At 39.3% G+C, this 18,601-nt stretch overlaps 1 protein-coding gene across 1 annotated transcript in view; it reads left to right on the top strand.

Moving 5' to 3' along the window:
• Nucleotides 1–18,601, top strand: part of FER (FER tyrosine kinase) — a 124,616-nt gene that overhangs the window by 24,081 nt on the left and 81,934 nt on the right. The window contains exons 5-11 of the mRNA XM_072140454.1: nucleotides 16–189; nucleotides 2,297–2,396; nucleotides 4,338–4,521; nucleotides 7,373–7,510; nucleotides 8,044–8,163; nucleotides 14,475–14,597; nucleotides 15,991–16,180. Coding sequence (XP_071996555.1) covers nucleotides 16–189; nucleotides 2,297–2,396; nucleotides 4,338–4,521; nucleotides 7,373–7,510; nucleotides 8,044–8,163; nucleotides 14,475–14,597; nucleotides 15,991–16,180 — 1,029 coding nt within the window. The remainder of the gene's footprint in view (nucleotides 1–15; nucleotides 190–2,296; nucleotides 2,397–4,337; nucleotides 4,522–7,372; nucleotides 7,511–8,043; nucleotides 8,164–14,474; nucleotides 14,598–15,990; nucleotides 16,181–18,601) is intronic.

Below are 18,601 nucleotides of genomic sequence, written 5' to 3' on the forward strand. Positions count from 1 at the left end.
TTTCTTAATTTACAGTCATGGCTGCACATGGTTCAACAGACAGAGCAGTTGAGTAAGATCATGAAAAGTCATGCAGAAGAGCTCAATGCAGGTCCGCTCCACCGCCTCAATGTCATGATCAAAGACAAGCAACAAGTGAAAAAGAGTTATAACAGTATTCACCAGCAGATTGAGGCAGAGTTGTACAAGGTATGTTTTTGGAAAGTCTTGTTCTTGTGTTAATTGCACATTTGGGACATTTTTGTATACACTGTTAACCCCTTAGTGCTCAGCGCCTTACTAGTACAGTGCATGCCCCCTCTATTACCGCTCAGGTCCGTAGCCGATTTGGCTCTGCACCAGAGCTGAGCCGGCATTGGGAGTCGAGGGGTGTCAGAGGTAATCTACCGCTGACATCCCTGACTAACACTCGTGGTTGGAGTGGGCTCCGATCGCGGGTGTTTAACCCGCTAAATGCCACGATGAGTGTGACTGCAGAATTTGGCCCTCCCCCTGTGCCATTTTCGTGGGGGAGGGGGCGCTGATCGTTCCCATGGCAGCCCTAGGGAACTTGTTACCGGGGTCCTCATTTTCACTAAAGATTGGTTGCAGAAGCCCATGACACCTGCAGTGCAAAAATGCCTCTTTGCCTTTTATAAGTATTTGCATTATAATATAATTGTGCGTTATAACTTACCTTGAACCCTGACAAAATCCTGTGTGTAGTCTTAGGGGTTGGGCTTTGGTTTGTATGCATTTCAAAAAACATATGACTTGCCTGTATTACTCACTCCTCAGTTTTTGGCCCCCACTTTTGATCTCCTGTACAGCATTTGGAAATGGGATGATGTATAGGGGGTTATTGAATTTTAAAAATGTAAAATTTCATTCAAAACGGTAATTATCCCCAAAATAGTCAATTCTGAAAATATGGAAAAACAATATTTGCTTTGTAAGCCACGTGACAATAAATTATCCAGTCATTTAAAAAATTATGAAAATGTAAAGTAGACTTATGTCAAATGTTATTAAGCAACTAATTTAGGTGGTAAATCTATCTGCCTTTAAAAGCGATGATATAGAATTAAAAAAATGCAAAACATTTTTTAAAAAATCATCTTTCTTTCTTTCTTTCTAAATGAATTCAAAACTTACCATCCAAAATTTTACCACTAAAATGAAGTACAACATGTGAGAGGGGTGGGGGGGTGGGGGGGGTTTAGAAAAAAAATCTCATAATCGCTTTGATAAGTAACATTGTTCAAAAGTTATAACCATATACAGGCAGTCCCCGGGTTACGTACAATATAGGTTCCACAGGTTTGTTCTTAAGTTAAATTTGTATGTACCGATAAGTGAAACTGTATATTTTATACTTCAGTACTGTAGATCCAGACACACACCTTTTTTTTTTTTTTTTTTGCCCCAGTGACAATTGGAGTTTCCAAATCGCTGCATTATAAATAAATCCTTATTACAGATACCTCTCAGCTCATCATTGCAGTCTGGGACTATAGTAAAGCAGCTTCACCAGAGGTCACAGTGGGCAGAGGGGGTCAGTCTTTAACTAGGGGTCGTCTGTAAGTCTGGTGTCGTTAAGTAGGGAACTGCCAGTAAAGCGATGTCAGAATGCAGAAAATGGGGCTGAGCCTTAAGCTATAAACTGGTTACGTCCATTATCACATAAGAGAAAATGGCTAGAGTGATAAATCGCTGATGTCAAAGAACACACCAATGTGAATCCTCTCTTAGTGTGAGACCATTATGTTTGTGAACTATTAGTTTTGTGAGAACCAAAGCCTGTCCACACAAATTAAATGTAGCACCGCCAGTTCTGGAAATGTATCTGCACAACCTGGTCAAATAATTTGTTGTAATATTTCATTTATTGTAAAAAAAAAAACCTTAAAGAATGGGTTCAAAAAACTAAAAGAAGCCATACTCAAAGCTGCCTAGGTTCATATCTCCTCTGGAGGCAAATTGATTCTATAAAATGGCAGTCCACTAAGGTGTTTTTGGTCCATTGGAGTCAATTGGGTCTTTTGGTCACCAATTGGTGTCTGTTCTAACATTCGTCAGGGGCACCCTGGGCAGCTGTGAACATTAACATAACGTTCTTCAATTCTGATGATTCTTTAGTATCTTGTTGCAGCTCAGATTTGGTGCCTCTGCGATCAATGATTGGTTAAGTTGCCCACAGCCCCCATTAAATTCTACCACCTACACTTGTAGAGCCTGATGGGGGCCCCGAGCAGCATTGAAACTGGTGTGACTGGTGTAATGTGCCTTTTATTTTCTTCCCCATTTACATTATCAGGTAACAAAAACAGAATTAGAAAAACTGAAGTTGAGTTACAGACAGTTAACAAAAGAAGTGAATTCAGCAAAAGAAAAATTTAAAGAAGCAGTTACAAAAGGTAAGGCACATACTGCATGTATATGGTGAAATATATTTATGCATATTATTCATTTCTTACATTTTTTTAAATCTATAGCTATTTAATTCCTTGCACCCACTAGAAAACAGACATGTATCCAGAATAATGTGAATTTCTACACTCTTTTGAACTGGTCACTGTTTCTTCTGTGAACCACTGATTATACATACCGGGTATATCCACACCCATGATATATATATATATATATATATATATATATATATATATATATATATATATATATATATATATATATTATGTATGTGTATTATATATATTTTTTTTATTTAATGCCAATAGTTGTTTCCTGAAAGCTAAAATACTTATTTTCCTCAGTATGCGCAGTACCCATGTAGGTTATCCAAAAAGACAGACCACTTGACATAATGAATAGCTCAGCTCCAGCAGTGACAAGTCAAATGGCACAGCTCATATTACATTTTATTAGGCCTTTAAATTTTAGAGGACCTGTTTCATGTTTGCAAATATTTCCTTCACTTAAAGTGTTTCTTGGCAGCAAGATATGTGCAGTAGGGCCGGCCACAATTCATCTGCTATCTCCCACTTGGTTCCCTATTTAAATCAATATTTTAAGAAGAGAGGGAGATGCTGAAACATTACACATTCTGTGAGCCATTGAATCGAGCCAATTCTCACTACTGGCAAGACAGTTTGTGTTTTATTAAAAGTTAAGATATTTAATTGGGTAAACTATGCGTCTCTTTTATCCGTGTGCCATCTGTGTATGGCTTTGGTATGATTATTGGGAATTCATCAGTTGGAATTTGATGCAACAGATCTTGTTCATCCCATATTTTTTAATGTATATATTATTTCATTGAGTTATCAAAATGTTTGGACCAGAAAATCAAAGGTTCATCTCTGTACAAAATATATTAAAATCATAAGAAAATAAAAAAAAATGAACCATAACAAAGTTATCTGTACGCTTGGAAAAGAAAAACTAATAAATATTAATTTTTTTACAAGTCTTCCAAACACATTGGACACTAGAACCAAGCCTTATACATTTTTACAGGTCACTGCTGCAGCTAATCACTGGCCTCAGCGTTGGTTGACCTGTACAAGGGCACATGACATAATGTTACAATATTGTGTTGTAAAGCTGGTTTAAGACTACTAGATTGTGATTCTTTTCTGGCTCAGTGAGTTGGCATAAACAAAAAAAAAAATCTACTTTGAAGATAAGTTGTAAAATGGTTGTAAAAGTCAAGGAGGTGAAGAGTTCAGCAATGCAGTCAAGCTCTCCTCGTCTCAGAACACCCAATATGTTTAAGATGACATCCTTGTATCCAGGACAATCTGCAACAGGAGGTCGGGTGCATGATGTCAGGCACATCAGAGGGGACAATCTAAGACGGAGCGAGCTTGACTTGAGTGAGGATCTCTCCACCTCTCCTCCATACAGCTACCGTAATTTACTTCTTGCTTCAAAGTTTTTGTTTTCTGGATTTCTGTTTTTCTCGATGGGCCATGATAGAACATTAACTGGAAGGAGTTAACCCCATGACAACAATCTGTTAGCAGTTTATTAGGACAATTTCTACTGACAACTTCCCTTTAAATGTTGTTAAATTGTTGTCTAATATGCACAAGGCTTATAATAGAGCTGCAAACATTCTAAGCTTTTGGTTATCTGTAAGCCTGGATATGTGTTGTTTTTGCGCTGGCAGTGCCACGCATCCTATACAGAGTCCTATATTAACATTTTATGTCTGTGTTAATAAAAATTCCTTAATGTGTAGGCAGGCATTGCCCTTCCATGCAGTTGTAGTATACTAATAATGTATACACTAAATGAACCAATTCAAAACTGAAAAATATTAAAAATTATAAAGGTGGTAGCACTTTAAAAGTTTTGCTGATAAACTTGTCTTTTTTCTTCTCAATGCAACACAGGAAAAGAGACTGAAAAAGCTAAGGATCGATATGACAAAGCCACTATGAAACTTCACATGCTCCATAATCAGTATGTGCTTGCCCTGAAAGGAGCCCAGCTTCACCAGGATCAGTATTACGATTCCACGCTTCCTCTTCTATTGGATTCTCTACAGACCATGCAAGAGGAAATGATCAAAGGCCTGTAAGAATATAGATTTATTCATTGAGTTTTAATTGGATGTTGTAATAAGTCAACTGCACAAAACTGAGCTATAAAATAGTTTATATTAATGGCATAAACCTGTATTAATAAGGCGAAGAACAGACCAAAGGTTTGGACACACTTTCTCATTCAAAGAGTTTTCTGTATTTTCATGACTATAAAAATTGTAGATTCACACTGAAGGCATCAAAACTATGAATTAACACATGTGGAATTATATACTTAACAAAAAAGTGTTAAACTGCTGAAAATATGGCTTGTATAGGTTCTTCAAAGTAGCCACCTTTTGCTTTGATTATTGCTTTGCACACTCTTGGCAGTCTTCATGAACTTTAAGAGGTAGTCTTCACATCACAGGCCTGCCCTGTCAGGTGTAATAAGTGGGATTTCTTGCCTTATAAATGAGGTTGGGACCATCAGGTGCGTTGTGCAGAACTCAGGTGGATACACAGCTACTACTGAATAGGCTGTTAGCTGCTTTTTTTCTAGCCATAATACAAATACTAAGTAAAGAAAAACTAGTGGCCATAATTACTTTAAGAAATGAAGGTCAGTCAGTCCAAAAATTGGGAAAACTGTCCCCAAGTGCTGTTGAAAAAACCATTAAAGGGGTTATGCCACGAAACAATTGACTGCAAAAAGCTGTCAAAGAGGTTAAAATATTTCAAAAATCTATTTGTAAAGGTTACCTGGAATTAAAGATTCCTTTCTATTTGTTATTATGATGCTTGTTCAGCTTCTATTCTGCTCCACACAGAAGCAGATGTGGGAGGGGCCGGGCACATGCACAGCACTGACAGCGGCAGTTATTCCACACCTCAGCGCTACAGAGCGCTCAGCCTTCAGAGTCTCCTTCCACCTGCTGTGCTCAAATAGTCCCTACTTTACTGATCCAATAGAAATGTGTCATACGCCCCATGTTAAAAGTGCACCAAAAAAAGTTGGTGCAGTCTGTCAAAGCAGTGCAGGGGGCACCAGATTCATGAAGAACGTGCACCAGAAATCCTGAATCTGGCGCCCCCTGCACACTACACAGGTCACTGCACATAGTACACATGTACTATGTATTCTCACAGCATCATGGTCGGTCAGGCTGACATGCATGGATGCATAGATAAATAGATGACAGTTTCTCACATGTTACTGATCTTTAGCTACTTTCCTGCTAGTCAGGGACAGGGGCCCCTTTGCAGGAGAGCAGTGTAACATGGAGGGACAGTGAATGGTGTAGAGTACAGGGGGAGGACAGCAGTGTAACATGGAGGGACAGTGAATGGAGGAGAGTACAGGAGGAGGACTGCATCAGGAGAGGTCAGTGCTACATTGCTATGATCCATGTTAGGGGGGACTCCTCTGTGCAGCAGATAGTCATGTATGTCTGCAGTTACCTTGTATCTGCTGCTGGAAGCAACTGTGGAGCAGTGGAAATCACCTCATTCACTGGTGTAGACGGCTGAGCTCTCTGCTCCCTGTCTCACTTCCTATTGGCTGCAGTGTGTCAGGTGATCTCTCAGTGTGGAGTGATCTATAGTGCAGAGCAGCTGGTGGAATGTTTGTGCGCAGACTCGGCCAGATCAGCTGTTGCTCAGGACGGGACACAGCTACCACTAGAGGGCGCCAGCAACCAGGACAAAAAGAGTTATCTCAGTAAGGCTGCATATTTTGTAATAAGTGTAAATGGTGAAAGTACTTGTCACAATGCATTGGACCCAATTACAGCCATTTGCTATGGTGACACAACCCCTTTAAAGCTACAAAGAAAGTGACTCACTTGAAGGACCACCCTAGGAATGGAAGACCAAGAGTCACCACTACTGTTCATCTGAGTTAACAGCAGCTCAGATTGGAGACCAGGTCAATTACACACATCTCTACAACAACTGTTAAGATGAGACTGTGTACAGCAGGCTTTTATAGTGAATTAGCTGCTAGGAAACCACTGCTAAGGACAGTCAACTAGCAGAAGAGACTTGTTTGGGCTAAAGAACACAAGGAAGGGGATATTGGACCAGTGGAAATCTGTGCTTTGGTCTGGTGAGTCTGAATTTGAGATCCTTGGTTCCAACCACCGTGTCTTTGTGCTGTGCAGATAGGGTCAATGAATGGATTCTACATGCCTAGTTCCCACTGTGAAGCATGGAGGAGGAGGTGTGGTGGTGCTTTGCTGGGGACACTGTTGGGGATTTATTCAAAATTGAAGGTATACTTAACCAGCATGGTTACCACAGCATCTAGCAGCAGCATGCTATTCCATTGTTTATTTTTTTAACACGACAATGACCCCAAACACACCAGGCTGTGTAAGGGCTATTTGAAGGAGAGTGTTAGTATGCTAGTTCATATACCTGGCCTCCACAGTCACCAGACCTGAACCCTGTCAAGATGGTTTGTGGCGAGCTGGAATACAGAGTGAAGGCAAAAGGGCCAACAAGTGCTAAGCATCTCTGGGAACTCCCTCAATATTATGTGGGAAGACCATTTCAGGTGACTACCTCCTTGAAGCTCATGTTGAGAATGGTAAGCTTGTGCAAAGCAGTAATCAAAGCAAAAAGTTGCTACTTTGAAGAACATAGAATATGACATATTTATAGTTGTTTCACACTTTTTTGTTAAGTATATAATTCCGCATGTGTTTATTCATAGTTTTCATGCCCTTAGTGTGAATTTACAATTTTTATAGTCATGAAAGTTCAGAAAAATCTTTCCATGAGAAGTTGTGTCCAAACTTTTGGTCTCTACTGTATATTTAACATGCATTGTACTGTTTTCAAAGACGAAATGGAAATGTCCCATTCTAAATGTTAAACTTTTTTTTTTTTTTTTTTTTCAGTAAAGGAATCTTTGATGAATATTGTCAGATCACCAGTCTTGTGTCTGATGAAATTGTTGCTGTACATAAAGAAATTGAGACGTGTGTTCAAGAAATAAATCCAAGCACAGAGTATGAAAGCTTTATTGAAAAACATAAGTAAGTTTTAACTTGTATTGAGCAATGAATTTTGCAGACGAAAAACAGCCTTTAACCACAAATGCTACTTCTAAGCCTTTGTACGTAATTGAGCTGGAAAGCTAGGTGCTTTATTGTTAAATCCAACGCAGGAACAAATGAAGATAAATATCTGGCACAAAATTAATTTGCCATAACAGACTAGAATAGTTGAGTGATTTTTTTTTTTTTTTTTTTTTTAAAAACCTGAGATTTCTCGTAGAATCTAAGTCTGTGTATGGGGCAGCAACCCTTGAGGCATCTCCAGAGAGTAGACTTACACTATTGAAGTGATTCCTGTGCCCTATGACATATGACTATTAAATATTTGGAGAGATGTAGCAAAGGGCAAAATATATCTAGAAAAATTAACAACCACTTTTTAATTGTTTTAAGATAGTGTGGAGGTGCTTTTATTTTCCACTTCAGTTGTATCTTTTTTTTTTTTTTTTTTTAAATCTTATTTGACTTTTCCTTTTTTAACATGTTTTGTGTTTAATTATGTTTTGTAACAGATCGCCAGAGTCCAAGAAGGAGGACATCGAATTTGACTTGAGTTTACTGGAAGAAATTGAAAATCTGCAGGCGAATGAGATCATGTGGAACAGCCTCACAGCAGACAGCTTAAATTCAATGTAAGATATATTAAAATGTAATAAAAAAATCTTGTGGAGTTGTTGTTTGAAAAAAATGTACCTTAACTCCTTCTGATGAGAAGCTACTGTATATAGTCGAGTATAAGTAATTGATGCGGTTTATGTAAGGAAAATCTCTGAGTTCATTAGAGATGAATGGAGCAGAACGGACATGCTTGGCAATCTGCTCTATTCATCTCTATGGAGCGACAAGGGGTTCGATGGAGGTACCTGGGACTCCGACTGATCAGCAAGTTAAGCCTTATACTGTGGATAGGGATAGAGCCTAACTTGATTGGGGGAAAAACCCCTCAGGGAGTGCCTGTACTTTATGTAACAATTCCTCATGGTTTTCTAGATCACGGCTTATGCATCTGTGTGTCCATCACACGACCATGGACAGATTTCTATCCACTGCAAGTAAACATAAGTGTTTTATGGCAGGACAGCAAGCAGAGATGTAGAAAGCCATTAGGAATTGATACAGAAAGTATATTGAAAAATTGTATAACTATTCCTCACACAAACAATACCAATTAATTGCTAAAAAGCGGACAACCCTTTTAACTGTATGCCAACATTCATCTAGTCACATGATCCATTTAAATAATTTTATATTTTAGTCATCTTGTTTTCATAGAAAAATTGATAATTCTGGATGGGGTTATTGTCATTTATATGGCTGCTTCCATTTATTACCTCAGATTAAGCGTGGACTGGGCAGAAGAGGTTAACTGCAGGAATCATGCCATTTCTGTTCTGGATCCCTGCACCAGGCTGTCCACAGGTCTTTATCAGCTCCTGTCACTCGAGCATTAGTGGTCCCTCCATCTCCTATACCCGGTATAATGAGCCACTGAGAGGCAGCCACTTCCCCCACACGTGGCAGATGTCTATTTTTTTAATTTTTTTGTATTACAGACTATGAAATCCTGGTATTGAACTGTTTGCAGGGGAATTACATCGTAAAAGTAAAGAAGTTTCCATACTCCTTGCAACCCTAACATAAAATGTATAAATTGACAACTGGGTGTTAACATTTCATGGTGGCCAAAAATAAAACCCAACAGGCTGACAAATAAATGGCTGATCCAGTTCTTATATTACTGCACAGTTTTCATTGACCATAGGACTATGTGATTTTCCCAAAATATAAATCATATTTTTGTTTAAACCCAAAGTTGTTTTTCATATTAATCTCCATTTTTAAAATTCTATGACTTCTCTGTGCCACCTCTCCTCATTACCCTGTGCGCCACTCCTCTCTGTCACCCTTCTTCTCTCTCTATGACCATCTTGCTATGTTACTCTTATCTCTCTAATGCCCCTCCTCTAAGTTGAACTCTGTAATCTACATTGTCCCCCTTGTCTATATATTTTTTCATCTATGCCGTCTTCTATCTCTCAACTTTCCATGCACCTTCAATCTACTTCACTTTGCTGGTAGCTGGAATCATCGTTTCCCAACTCTGGTCCGGTGGTGGAGCTAATATCATCCAGGATCTTAAAAAAAATAAAATAAAATAGAATACAGGCGGTCCCCTACTTAAGGACACCCGACTTACAGACGACCCATAGTTACAGACGGACCCCTCTGCCCACTGTGACCTCTGGTGAAGCTCTCAGGATACTTTACTATAGATTGCAATAATCAGCTTAAAAGTGTCTGTAATGAAGCTTTATTTATAATCTTTGGTCCCATTACAGCAAAAAAATTTGAAACTCCAATAGTCACTGGGGCAAAGGAAAAAAAAGATTTGTCTGTAGCGACAATTATAAAATATACAATTTCGACTTGCTTATAATTTCAACTTAAGAACAAACCTAGGGACCCTATCTTGTACGTAACCCGGGGACTGCCTGTACTCTTAAGATGCTTAGAGAATTGTTTGAATTCATTTGATAACTGGCTTGGCTCTATTTTACAGTGCCATAATGTGGCAAGGGGAATACTCTTGTATTCTGAACAAGTTTAGTTTTTTTGTATTTTTATTAGTCTGTTGATTTTCCATCAGCACAGTATAGTGTGACTTTCACAGGAGGGGCCCATTCTATAAATGATGTCTATTTATGCCTTTCATTTCTGAGAAGTTATTCTAGTATTTCACTTCCCCTTTAAGGAGTAGTAACAATGAGCGTCAGCAGCTTTGGACATTTTCCTCTATAGTGAGATTTGCATAAAATCTGAATTTTGCCACATACAAGAAGAGCTGAGAATCTTCCTAGGTTGACATAGTTAACAGGTGCTTGATGTTTTTGTCATCTCTTGGAAGTCATCCAGGGACAGCTCTCATGACTTTTTACAGAGAATGAAAATGAAGGTTTATCTTTCTTCAAACATTCTATTGAAGTCTGACAGGAATGTGACATTTTTGTTCATTTTTAGACACCATTTACCACTGGCATTCACTAGATTAAATGAAATGTCAGTATGATTTTCATTTACATTTTGTATGAGATTATTCAATGTCTGGAACAATTCCCCCTTCTAACTATGTCCACACTGGGCTGGAAGCAATGATGCTTTTATTGTTTATGATGACACATTCTTGCTGTGATGGCTTAGTGATTAGCTTAGTCTTGTTATCATAAAATAATTAAAGGGGTTAATCGGCTGTTAAAAATTACTGAGGGAAGTGCTGGGGCGGGCTAGTTAAACATAATAAACATGTACTTACTTCCTCTGGTGCCGCCGATGTCCCACGCCGCGGTCCCTCCGATCCATGCCCCTGTTTGTTTACAGGAGCACAGAAGCCACGTACAGGGAACTTCCGGTCCGCGATGTGGCCGGCTCCTCCCATCTGTCCCTATCTCTCAGCGTTGTAAGCGCTGAGAGATGGTGTCAGATGGGAGCTGCGCAGGACATCGGCAGCGCCGGAGGTAAGTACATGTTTATTATGTTTAACTAGCCCACCCCAGCCCGGCCCTCAGTATTTTTTAACACCTGGATAACCCCTTTAAAGGGAAATCTAATATCAAAATCGGTCCTGATGAACCAAGGAAACCTACTCATAGATCCAGACACTGTGACTGTGGTAATGTTCTTATATTTGATATCCATGGCCTCCTTCCTTCTAAAATCAACTTTTAAAAGTATGTTACCAGAGCCCCTCGGACTGTAGCTTCAAAGGCTGTTAGAATAAGCAGAGCAGCTCTCCCCTTTCTCCCCACTTTCTGCTGCTGCTAGATCATACAGGCAGAGGGAGAAGGAAGACAGCAGGTTGGGCAAGGCATGTTCTGCTCAGTGTATGAATCTACAACACTGAGAGGCTCTGGTAATGTTCTTTAATGATGAACTCTTTTCTCAATGAGTAGCGCACTTAGAATGCGCTTTGCTATTTTGTACGTTGACAATGCTGTGGACTGTAACATAATGGATCACAGGACCGGATTGAAATTTTTATATTTTGGGCTAGTAAAGTGAATTTTGCAGATTTTATGCTGAAGAAACGTGAATTTTTCATGCTTTCTAATTTTTAGTCTTAAAAGAAATTTGAAGCTCAAAAGAAGGAAAAACGTTGAAATATTTTTTCTAACCAAAACATAGTGTTACCTTAAAACAGACATTTTAAAAGTGTTTGGAACGATAAGGCGCAAACTTTGCTATATTATGTTATGTTTTAGTGTAACTGGGTGTTGTGTACATTTTTGCCCTTTATTTATTTATTTATTTATTTTTTTCATTTGCAACTCTCTAGTTTTGAAGGAAACCTGCCATTTGTTTGATGCATTATGAACCCAACATACTTTGAGAATGCTGCAGCTACACTGATGCAGAATAATTTCTTGTTTAATCCCTGTGCTGAGTGGTTTGCTGAAAAAACCGTTATAAACTTCAGAATCTTGGGAAAGCTGGATTGACATTACACACAAGGCTTCTGAACAGCCAAGACAGGACTAATCAACCTGAGCTGGATCACTCATACACAGCAGCTGGGGGATGGTGCAGCAATTGATTATTCTGCCTGGCGGGGAGAACAGTGAATGCATCATTCTGTGGTGCAGTACATAACTAATGTGAAAGAAAAAGCTCCTCCCTTCCCAGCTTTCCCAAGGTCTTGTGTTATAATAGTTTTTCCAGCAAAACCACTCAGCACAGGGATTAACCAAGGTATGATTCTGGTTTAGTGTAGGTTAAGCGTTCTCAAGGTATGTTTAGTTTGTAATGCATCAAATCAAATGGTAGATTTCCTTTAAGTTTATACTTTCTGCTACTTAGACAGTATTACTATGTGTTTCCTGGTGTTCTTTGTCATAACCTTATACTCAACATATTTTAATAAACGTGTATATTCGAGTATAAGCCGATGTGCTGAAAATCTCTAAATCGGCTTATGCTTGAGCCAAGAAAAAAAACAAAGTGTACTCACATTCTGACGCTACCCCGGCAGGTCCTCTTCTATCCATCGATGCTCCTGCATTGGCTCAGTGTACCCGCGTGGTCTGTGAGGTCAGCAGGTGGCTGATGTCAGGGGCCACGATGGATAGAAGAGGACCTGCCGGGGGAGGGGGGGCATAGGAAGGTGAGTACGCTTTTTTTTTTTTGTCTACAGGCATTATATTAGCTGGCTATATATACTACAGGGGGCTGGCTGGCTATATATACTACAAGGGGCTGGCTGGCTATATATACTACAAGGGGCTGACTGGCTATATATACTACAAGGGGCTGACTGGCTATATATACTACAAGGGGCTGACTGGCTATATATACTACAAGGGGCTGACTGGCTATATATACTACAAGGGGCTGGCTGGCTATATATATTACAAGGGGCTGGCTGGCTGTATATACTACGGGGGCTGGCTGGCTGTATATACTACGGGAGGCTGGCTGGCTGTATATACTACGGGAGGCTGGCTGGCTGTATATACTACGGGAGGCTGGCTGGCTGTATATACTACGGGGGGCTGGCTGGCTGTATATACTACGGGGGGCTGGCTGGCTGTATATACTACGGGGGGCTGGCTGGCTGTATATACTTCGGGGGGCTGGCTGGCTGTATATACTTCGGGGGGCTGGCTGGCTGTATATACTATGGGGGGCTGGCTGGCTGTATAGTATATACTACGGGGGGCTCTCTGGCTGTATATACCAGAGGGGCTGTGACCAATGCATTTCCTACCCTCGGCTTATACTTCAGTCGATAGGTTTTTCCAGTTTTTTGTGTTAAAATTTGAGGTCTCGGCTTATACTCAAGTATGTACGGTATGTAGCAAAAATAAGACATGTATTTTTTTTTTTTTTGCTTTTTTGGGTGCCAACATTGCAGCAGTTTATTTAAGTTAAAGGAAACCTACTATTTGATATGATGCATTATGAATCAAACATGCCATTTAAATGCTGTAGTTACACTGATGCAGGATCATATTTTGGTTAATCCCTGAGCTGAGTGGTTTTGCGGAAAAAACAATGATAACACTCAAGACCTTGGGAAAGCTGGGTCAGGCTGGCTGCCTAGATCAACACATTAGACACTCAGCTTGTAATTACAAATGGAGGTTAGTCAAGACATGACTAAGCAACCTGAGCTGGATCACTCATACACAGCAGCTGGGGGGGGGCAATTAATTATTCTGTCTGGAAGGTAGAACAGTGAGTGCATCTTCCTCTCCTGCAGCGAAAAACTCACGTGCTAGGAGAAGTGCTGAACCAAGAGCTGAAGAAGCCATAGAAGGGACATAACTTCATTATTGTAATGTTATATCTGTTTTATCAGCAAAACCGTTTGGCACAGGGATTAACCAAAATATGATCCTGCATCAGTGTAGCTACAGCATTCTCAAGGTATGTTTGCTTCAACGCATCAAATAAAATGGTAGGTTTCCTTTAAAGCCCATTAGTGTATTAACAATGAATGGGGAACTATAGAATGGACCTACACTGTCCTATGCAATCAATCCACCCTTGTCTTTGGCTTGAAAAATACAGAAAGATTACTGATAGTCTATATAAAAAGTGCATTATAATTCACACATAAGTATAATATTAGAATTGACTGGTATCCTTTATACTGTAGCTGAGCACCAGGTGATCTTTTTAAGATTTCAGTGCGTGTTGCTGTTATAATGGCCTGTTTTATTCAGGCAGCGACGTGTCCTGCTTGATCGTATCTTTTGCATCTTGGTGCAAGACCTTGTTAGAATGAAATGTGTTAGTGGCTGCTCTGCCTTGCTTAAGACTAAGCAGGATTTATCACCTTCTATTTAAATGCCACCTTTGTGGACAGAGATTTCATGTTGGGCTCAATTTACTCGTCTTGTGTTGCCCTCTGTGTCATCTCAGGAATATATCACAATTTGTTTTTCAGGTTGAAAACGGCGTCGGAGGAGCTTGCTCAGACACAGCAGTCTCTTTTAAGCAAAGAAGAACTTTTGGCTGAAAAAGAGAAAGAGATCCAAGAATCTGCTAATGCTTGTGAAAAAAAATCTGAGTAAGTTCCTTGCTGTTGTTTAGCTAATGGCAGTGGTTAACATTGATGGCTCAGTCAGCAAAATAAAAGTATAGTTTGTGGTCAAGTGGCCCTGACCTTAACCCCTTCTCCGACAGCAAGGCGTGGATGAAATCTTTACTTGATTTTTCATATGCCATACGCAAAGTAAACCACTTGCATTGAACAAATGTGTCAGAGTGGTAGGAGCTTAGCGCCTCAGTCTCAAAATATATATATATATATATATTTATATATATATATTTATAAGTATGGTGGCTGCCGAATACTATTCTTGAGCCCTGTTTATCTCATAGACAGGAAAAAAATACTTCCCTGATTGAAGTCATTGAAACTCTGTTTTAGCAGACTATCATAGTGCTTATTATCAAATAACTTTTTGGTGCAGATACCTGGGTGGACACTGAATGTTTTTAAAAATACTTTTCATTACATTTCAGTCCTCTTTTTGTTTTTTTTCGGTATCAAAAAGTGCACAAAAAGGTTACAAATAAGATACTACATGTGTGAATTCATTTTTACATGGAAGTTACTGACTATATGCATTTGGTTTGTTCCTCTGTTCTTAAATGGTTGCTACATTTTCAGCCAAACTTGTGATATGTCTTATCGGTGAAAAGTACTTCTTTCTCTTCTCCCTTAGCTTATCACATTCTCCCTCATTCTTTGATAAAATCTCAGCTTAATTCCATATCGTTAGCAAAATGAGCAATGGCTAACATAGGATTACACAGAGTGGGGAGTGCTAAAAAATACATAATATAATGAGATCGTTTATTGCCCAGAAATAGGATTAGGCCTTGTGCTAACATCCTACAACATACTTGATCTATGCAAAGTTTTAAGTTTTATAATAACATTTAGGTTTATTGCCATTCAACTTGTCTATTAAAGGAAATGTCAGTTAAAGGAAATCTACCATCAAAATCAAGCCTGATAAACCAGCGGCACTTAATAATAGATCCGTGCACCGTGACTGTTGAAGTATCTTCTATTTGTTATACTTTTAAAATTATGCAAATGAGTCTGAAAGGCTATTGGTGTGTTGCAACAGCCCTTTGTACTCTGGATTCACAAGCTGTTGTTACATTGCAGCAGTGTGTCTCTGTCTCACTCTTCTCCCTCCCCCCTGCACTTCCTGTAATCTCAGCAGTAAGTGGGCAGCAGTGATCACATAGTGTGTCCTATGTGGAACCAGTGTCTTTGGTGACAATCTAATTGTGTTCTAACATTAAAAATAGATATTTTTTTTTATCTCATCAACATCTTCATGTATTTTCTTCTTGTGAAATTAGTAAAGGTAGCATTCCACAAACGTTTACACCTGAAACAAATGCATTCATTAATATCAATCTTCTTTCTTCCTTTTAATCAGTATTGTGCTGCTATTAAGTCGGAAACAGTCTCTGGAAGAGCTAAAGCAAACGGTTCAGCACCTGAAATGTACAGAGACCAAGCTTTCTGCACAGAAGGAACTGCTGGATAGAAAAGTTCAAGAGAATGAAGGGAAGGAACCCCCTCCGGTAGTGAACTATGAAGAAGATGCAAGATCGGTAACGTCAATGGTAGGTGACTTCTTTCCGTTTAGACTTTTAACAATATACAAGCAGATTACAAACTTTAAGTGGGCAGTTGCTGTCTGTTCGGTCAGATAGACCTTTTTGGACACCATGCACTTGCTTTGTTTGTTTTAATGTCAGAAGAACTATGGCCTGTCCATAAATTCCTTTCCATGCACTGGCCTGATTCCATATACCTACACAGTGCGGCGGACTCCAAGAATCTTAATGATATACAATGCAAGAAATCATCCCAAAAGCCCAGCGCCCAACTGTTATCTCCTGATTCCATTTTGACACTGTTTTGTCTTTGCATCATATATCACTGTGATTCTCATAGTTCGGTCCTTGCTACTGTGCTCAGTCTGTGAAATCCGATCAGTGCATGGTTGCTTGTCTTTGACCTAAGAATGAAAACATAAGCACGCTTTAGCAAACTTTATCTTAACCTATGAAAAAAGTGCCAGTGGTTCCATTTTACGTGTGATTTATTGCTTATTAGTCAGGTTTCAGTCGAGCAAAATGAATCCAGGTGCAGCTAGAGAAATGCTTATTTGTTGCAGTTTCTTTAAAGGTGATTTAGATAAACTGTTTCTTGATGCTCATGAGCAGGGTAGGTACTAAATGTACTAAACATTAATCCTGAAGATGACTGTTCAGTGTTGATGCTTTGTACAATAGCTGGAGAGCTATAAAACAATTTGTTAATGTCAATAACTCTGCTGTGAGTTAGGTAATGTAGAAATAAATGGTCTAATCTCTGGCTATTAACCAAGACAATTGTAAAACGCCTATTAGGGAAATGTGCATTGATAAGTGATACTTTGTTTAGACACCCTTCTACTTGCTGAAACAATGGGTTACATTAAGCTTAGATATTGGAGAAGACTGTGTGTCCTTGAAGATTAAAGGGGGGTCTCAGTGATTAGACCCCCATAGGTCACAAGAATGGGGGGGGGGGGTCTGGTGTACCTCTGTTGGACCCCATGTCACTGCCGGTCCACATGCTGCCGGTCGCGCATGTCCGGGCTGCTTGTTCATCTCTATGTTGCTGACGGAGATTGCCGAGTGCCGTACTCGTCAATCTCTGTCAGCTGTACAAAGATGAACGGTGCAGCCTGGCAGCTCCTCTCTGGGAGTGACGAGGGGTCTGACGAGGGTACATAGGACCCCACATTTTTGTGATATGTTGGGGACTAATCGCTGAAAATCCAACCGATCAGCATCTATCCTGTGGATAGATTTCTTATCTTTTGTATATATACCTATTATATCTTAATAATCTGTCTAGTTTTCCCATATTTGAAGTGCAGTTTCTAGATAACTTTAAATGTACCACTAGATGGAGCTGTGAGTCAGGACATAATATTTTATATTACTTTTCCAACGTTTTTTTTGCAAAAGTTTTAATCATTGTATTTTTATTCTCAATTATTCTTTTTTCGCTTGTCATACATGTTGTAAATTAAATAAACCTTATATAAAAAAAGACAATCCTAAATTGCCACGCTGTTCACAGTAAATGTAACAGTTATATTGCATTGTTAAAATATGTTCTCAGAGTTTCAATTTTGCTTCTCGCATACAGAGATTTTATTTTTTATTGTATGGGCGCATCCAAGTGGGCTTGAACCGATTTTTAAATGGAAAAAATGACATCCTTTTCTGGCATTTGTTTGGAAAAAAGTCATGGCTGTGTTGTCTATTGTTTCATTCTTTCCCGGCTAGCCTGGCAGTAATGTTTCCTTTACCTCTTCACTTGACTTCACTTCCATTTCAACCTGGTTATATCGGTTGTAAAAAAGAGGAGATTTGAAAAAAAAGAAAAAAATGGCTTTGAGTGCCGCTGTAGGAGAGAGGAATAAAAAAAGCAACTGAAAGAAATAAAATTTACTGCTTTTAATCAACTTAAGGTGTTCACCATCTTATTTCTTCTTTAATATTTGTCAAGATGGAAACGCTGACCATAAAGTAGTGTCTGGCCCCTTTAATGAATGCCATCTCTCTCCATAGCTGCCGCACACTCGATGACAGATGCCCATGTGTACATTTTATATTCTGCACATTTACATGCAGTCACCTAAGCTCCTGTCATCTCAGTGCCAGGAAAATAAAGAGAATCGGTAAAGTCAGTGACTTGGCATTTGACATCAATTCCAGTCCACATTTTGTACGGTTCATTGTTCCATTACTGCTTCTTCAGGTGACATTGAGACTAAGCTGTATTCATTCTTGTTAATTCGAGAGGCCGGGGCCTGTTCTGTAAGCGTCCTTATACTCATTACTGTCCTGTCCGATTAAGTGTCTGATGGCTGAAGACGACTGGGACTCCTCATTTTTACACGGCTATAAATTGCCCTTCTTGCAGTTTGGCCTTTTAGTTATGGCACAAGATATTTGTGGTCAAATTCATGTTTCCGGGTTTAC

The sequence above is a fragment of the Engystomops pustulosus genome, chromosome 1 (genome assembly GCF_040894005.1).
Source record: "Engystomops pustulosus chromosome 1, aEngPut4.maternal, whole genome shotgun sequence".
NCBI classification, from domain to species: domain Eukaryota; kingdom Metazoa; phylum Chordata; class Amphibia; order Anura; family Leptodactylidae; genus Engystomops; species Engystomops pustulosus.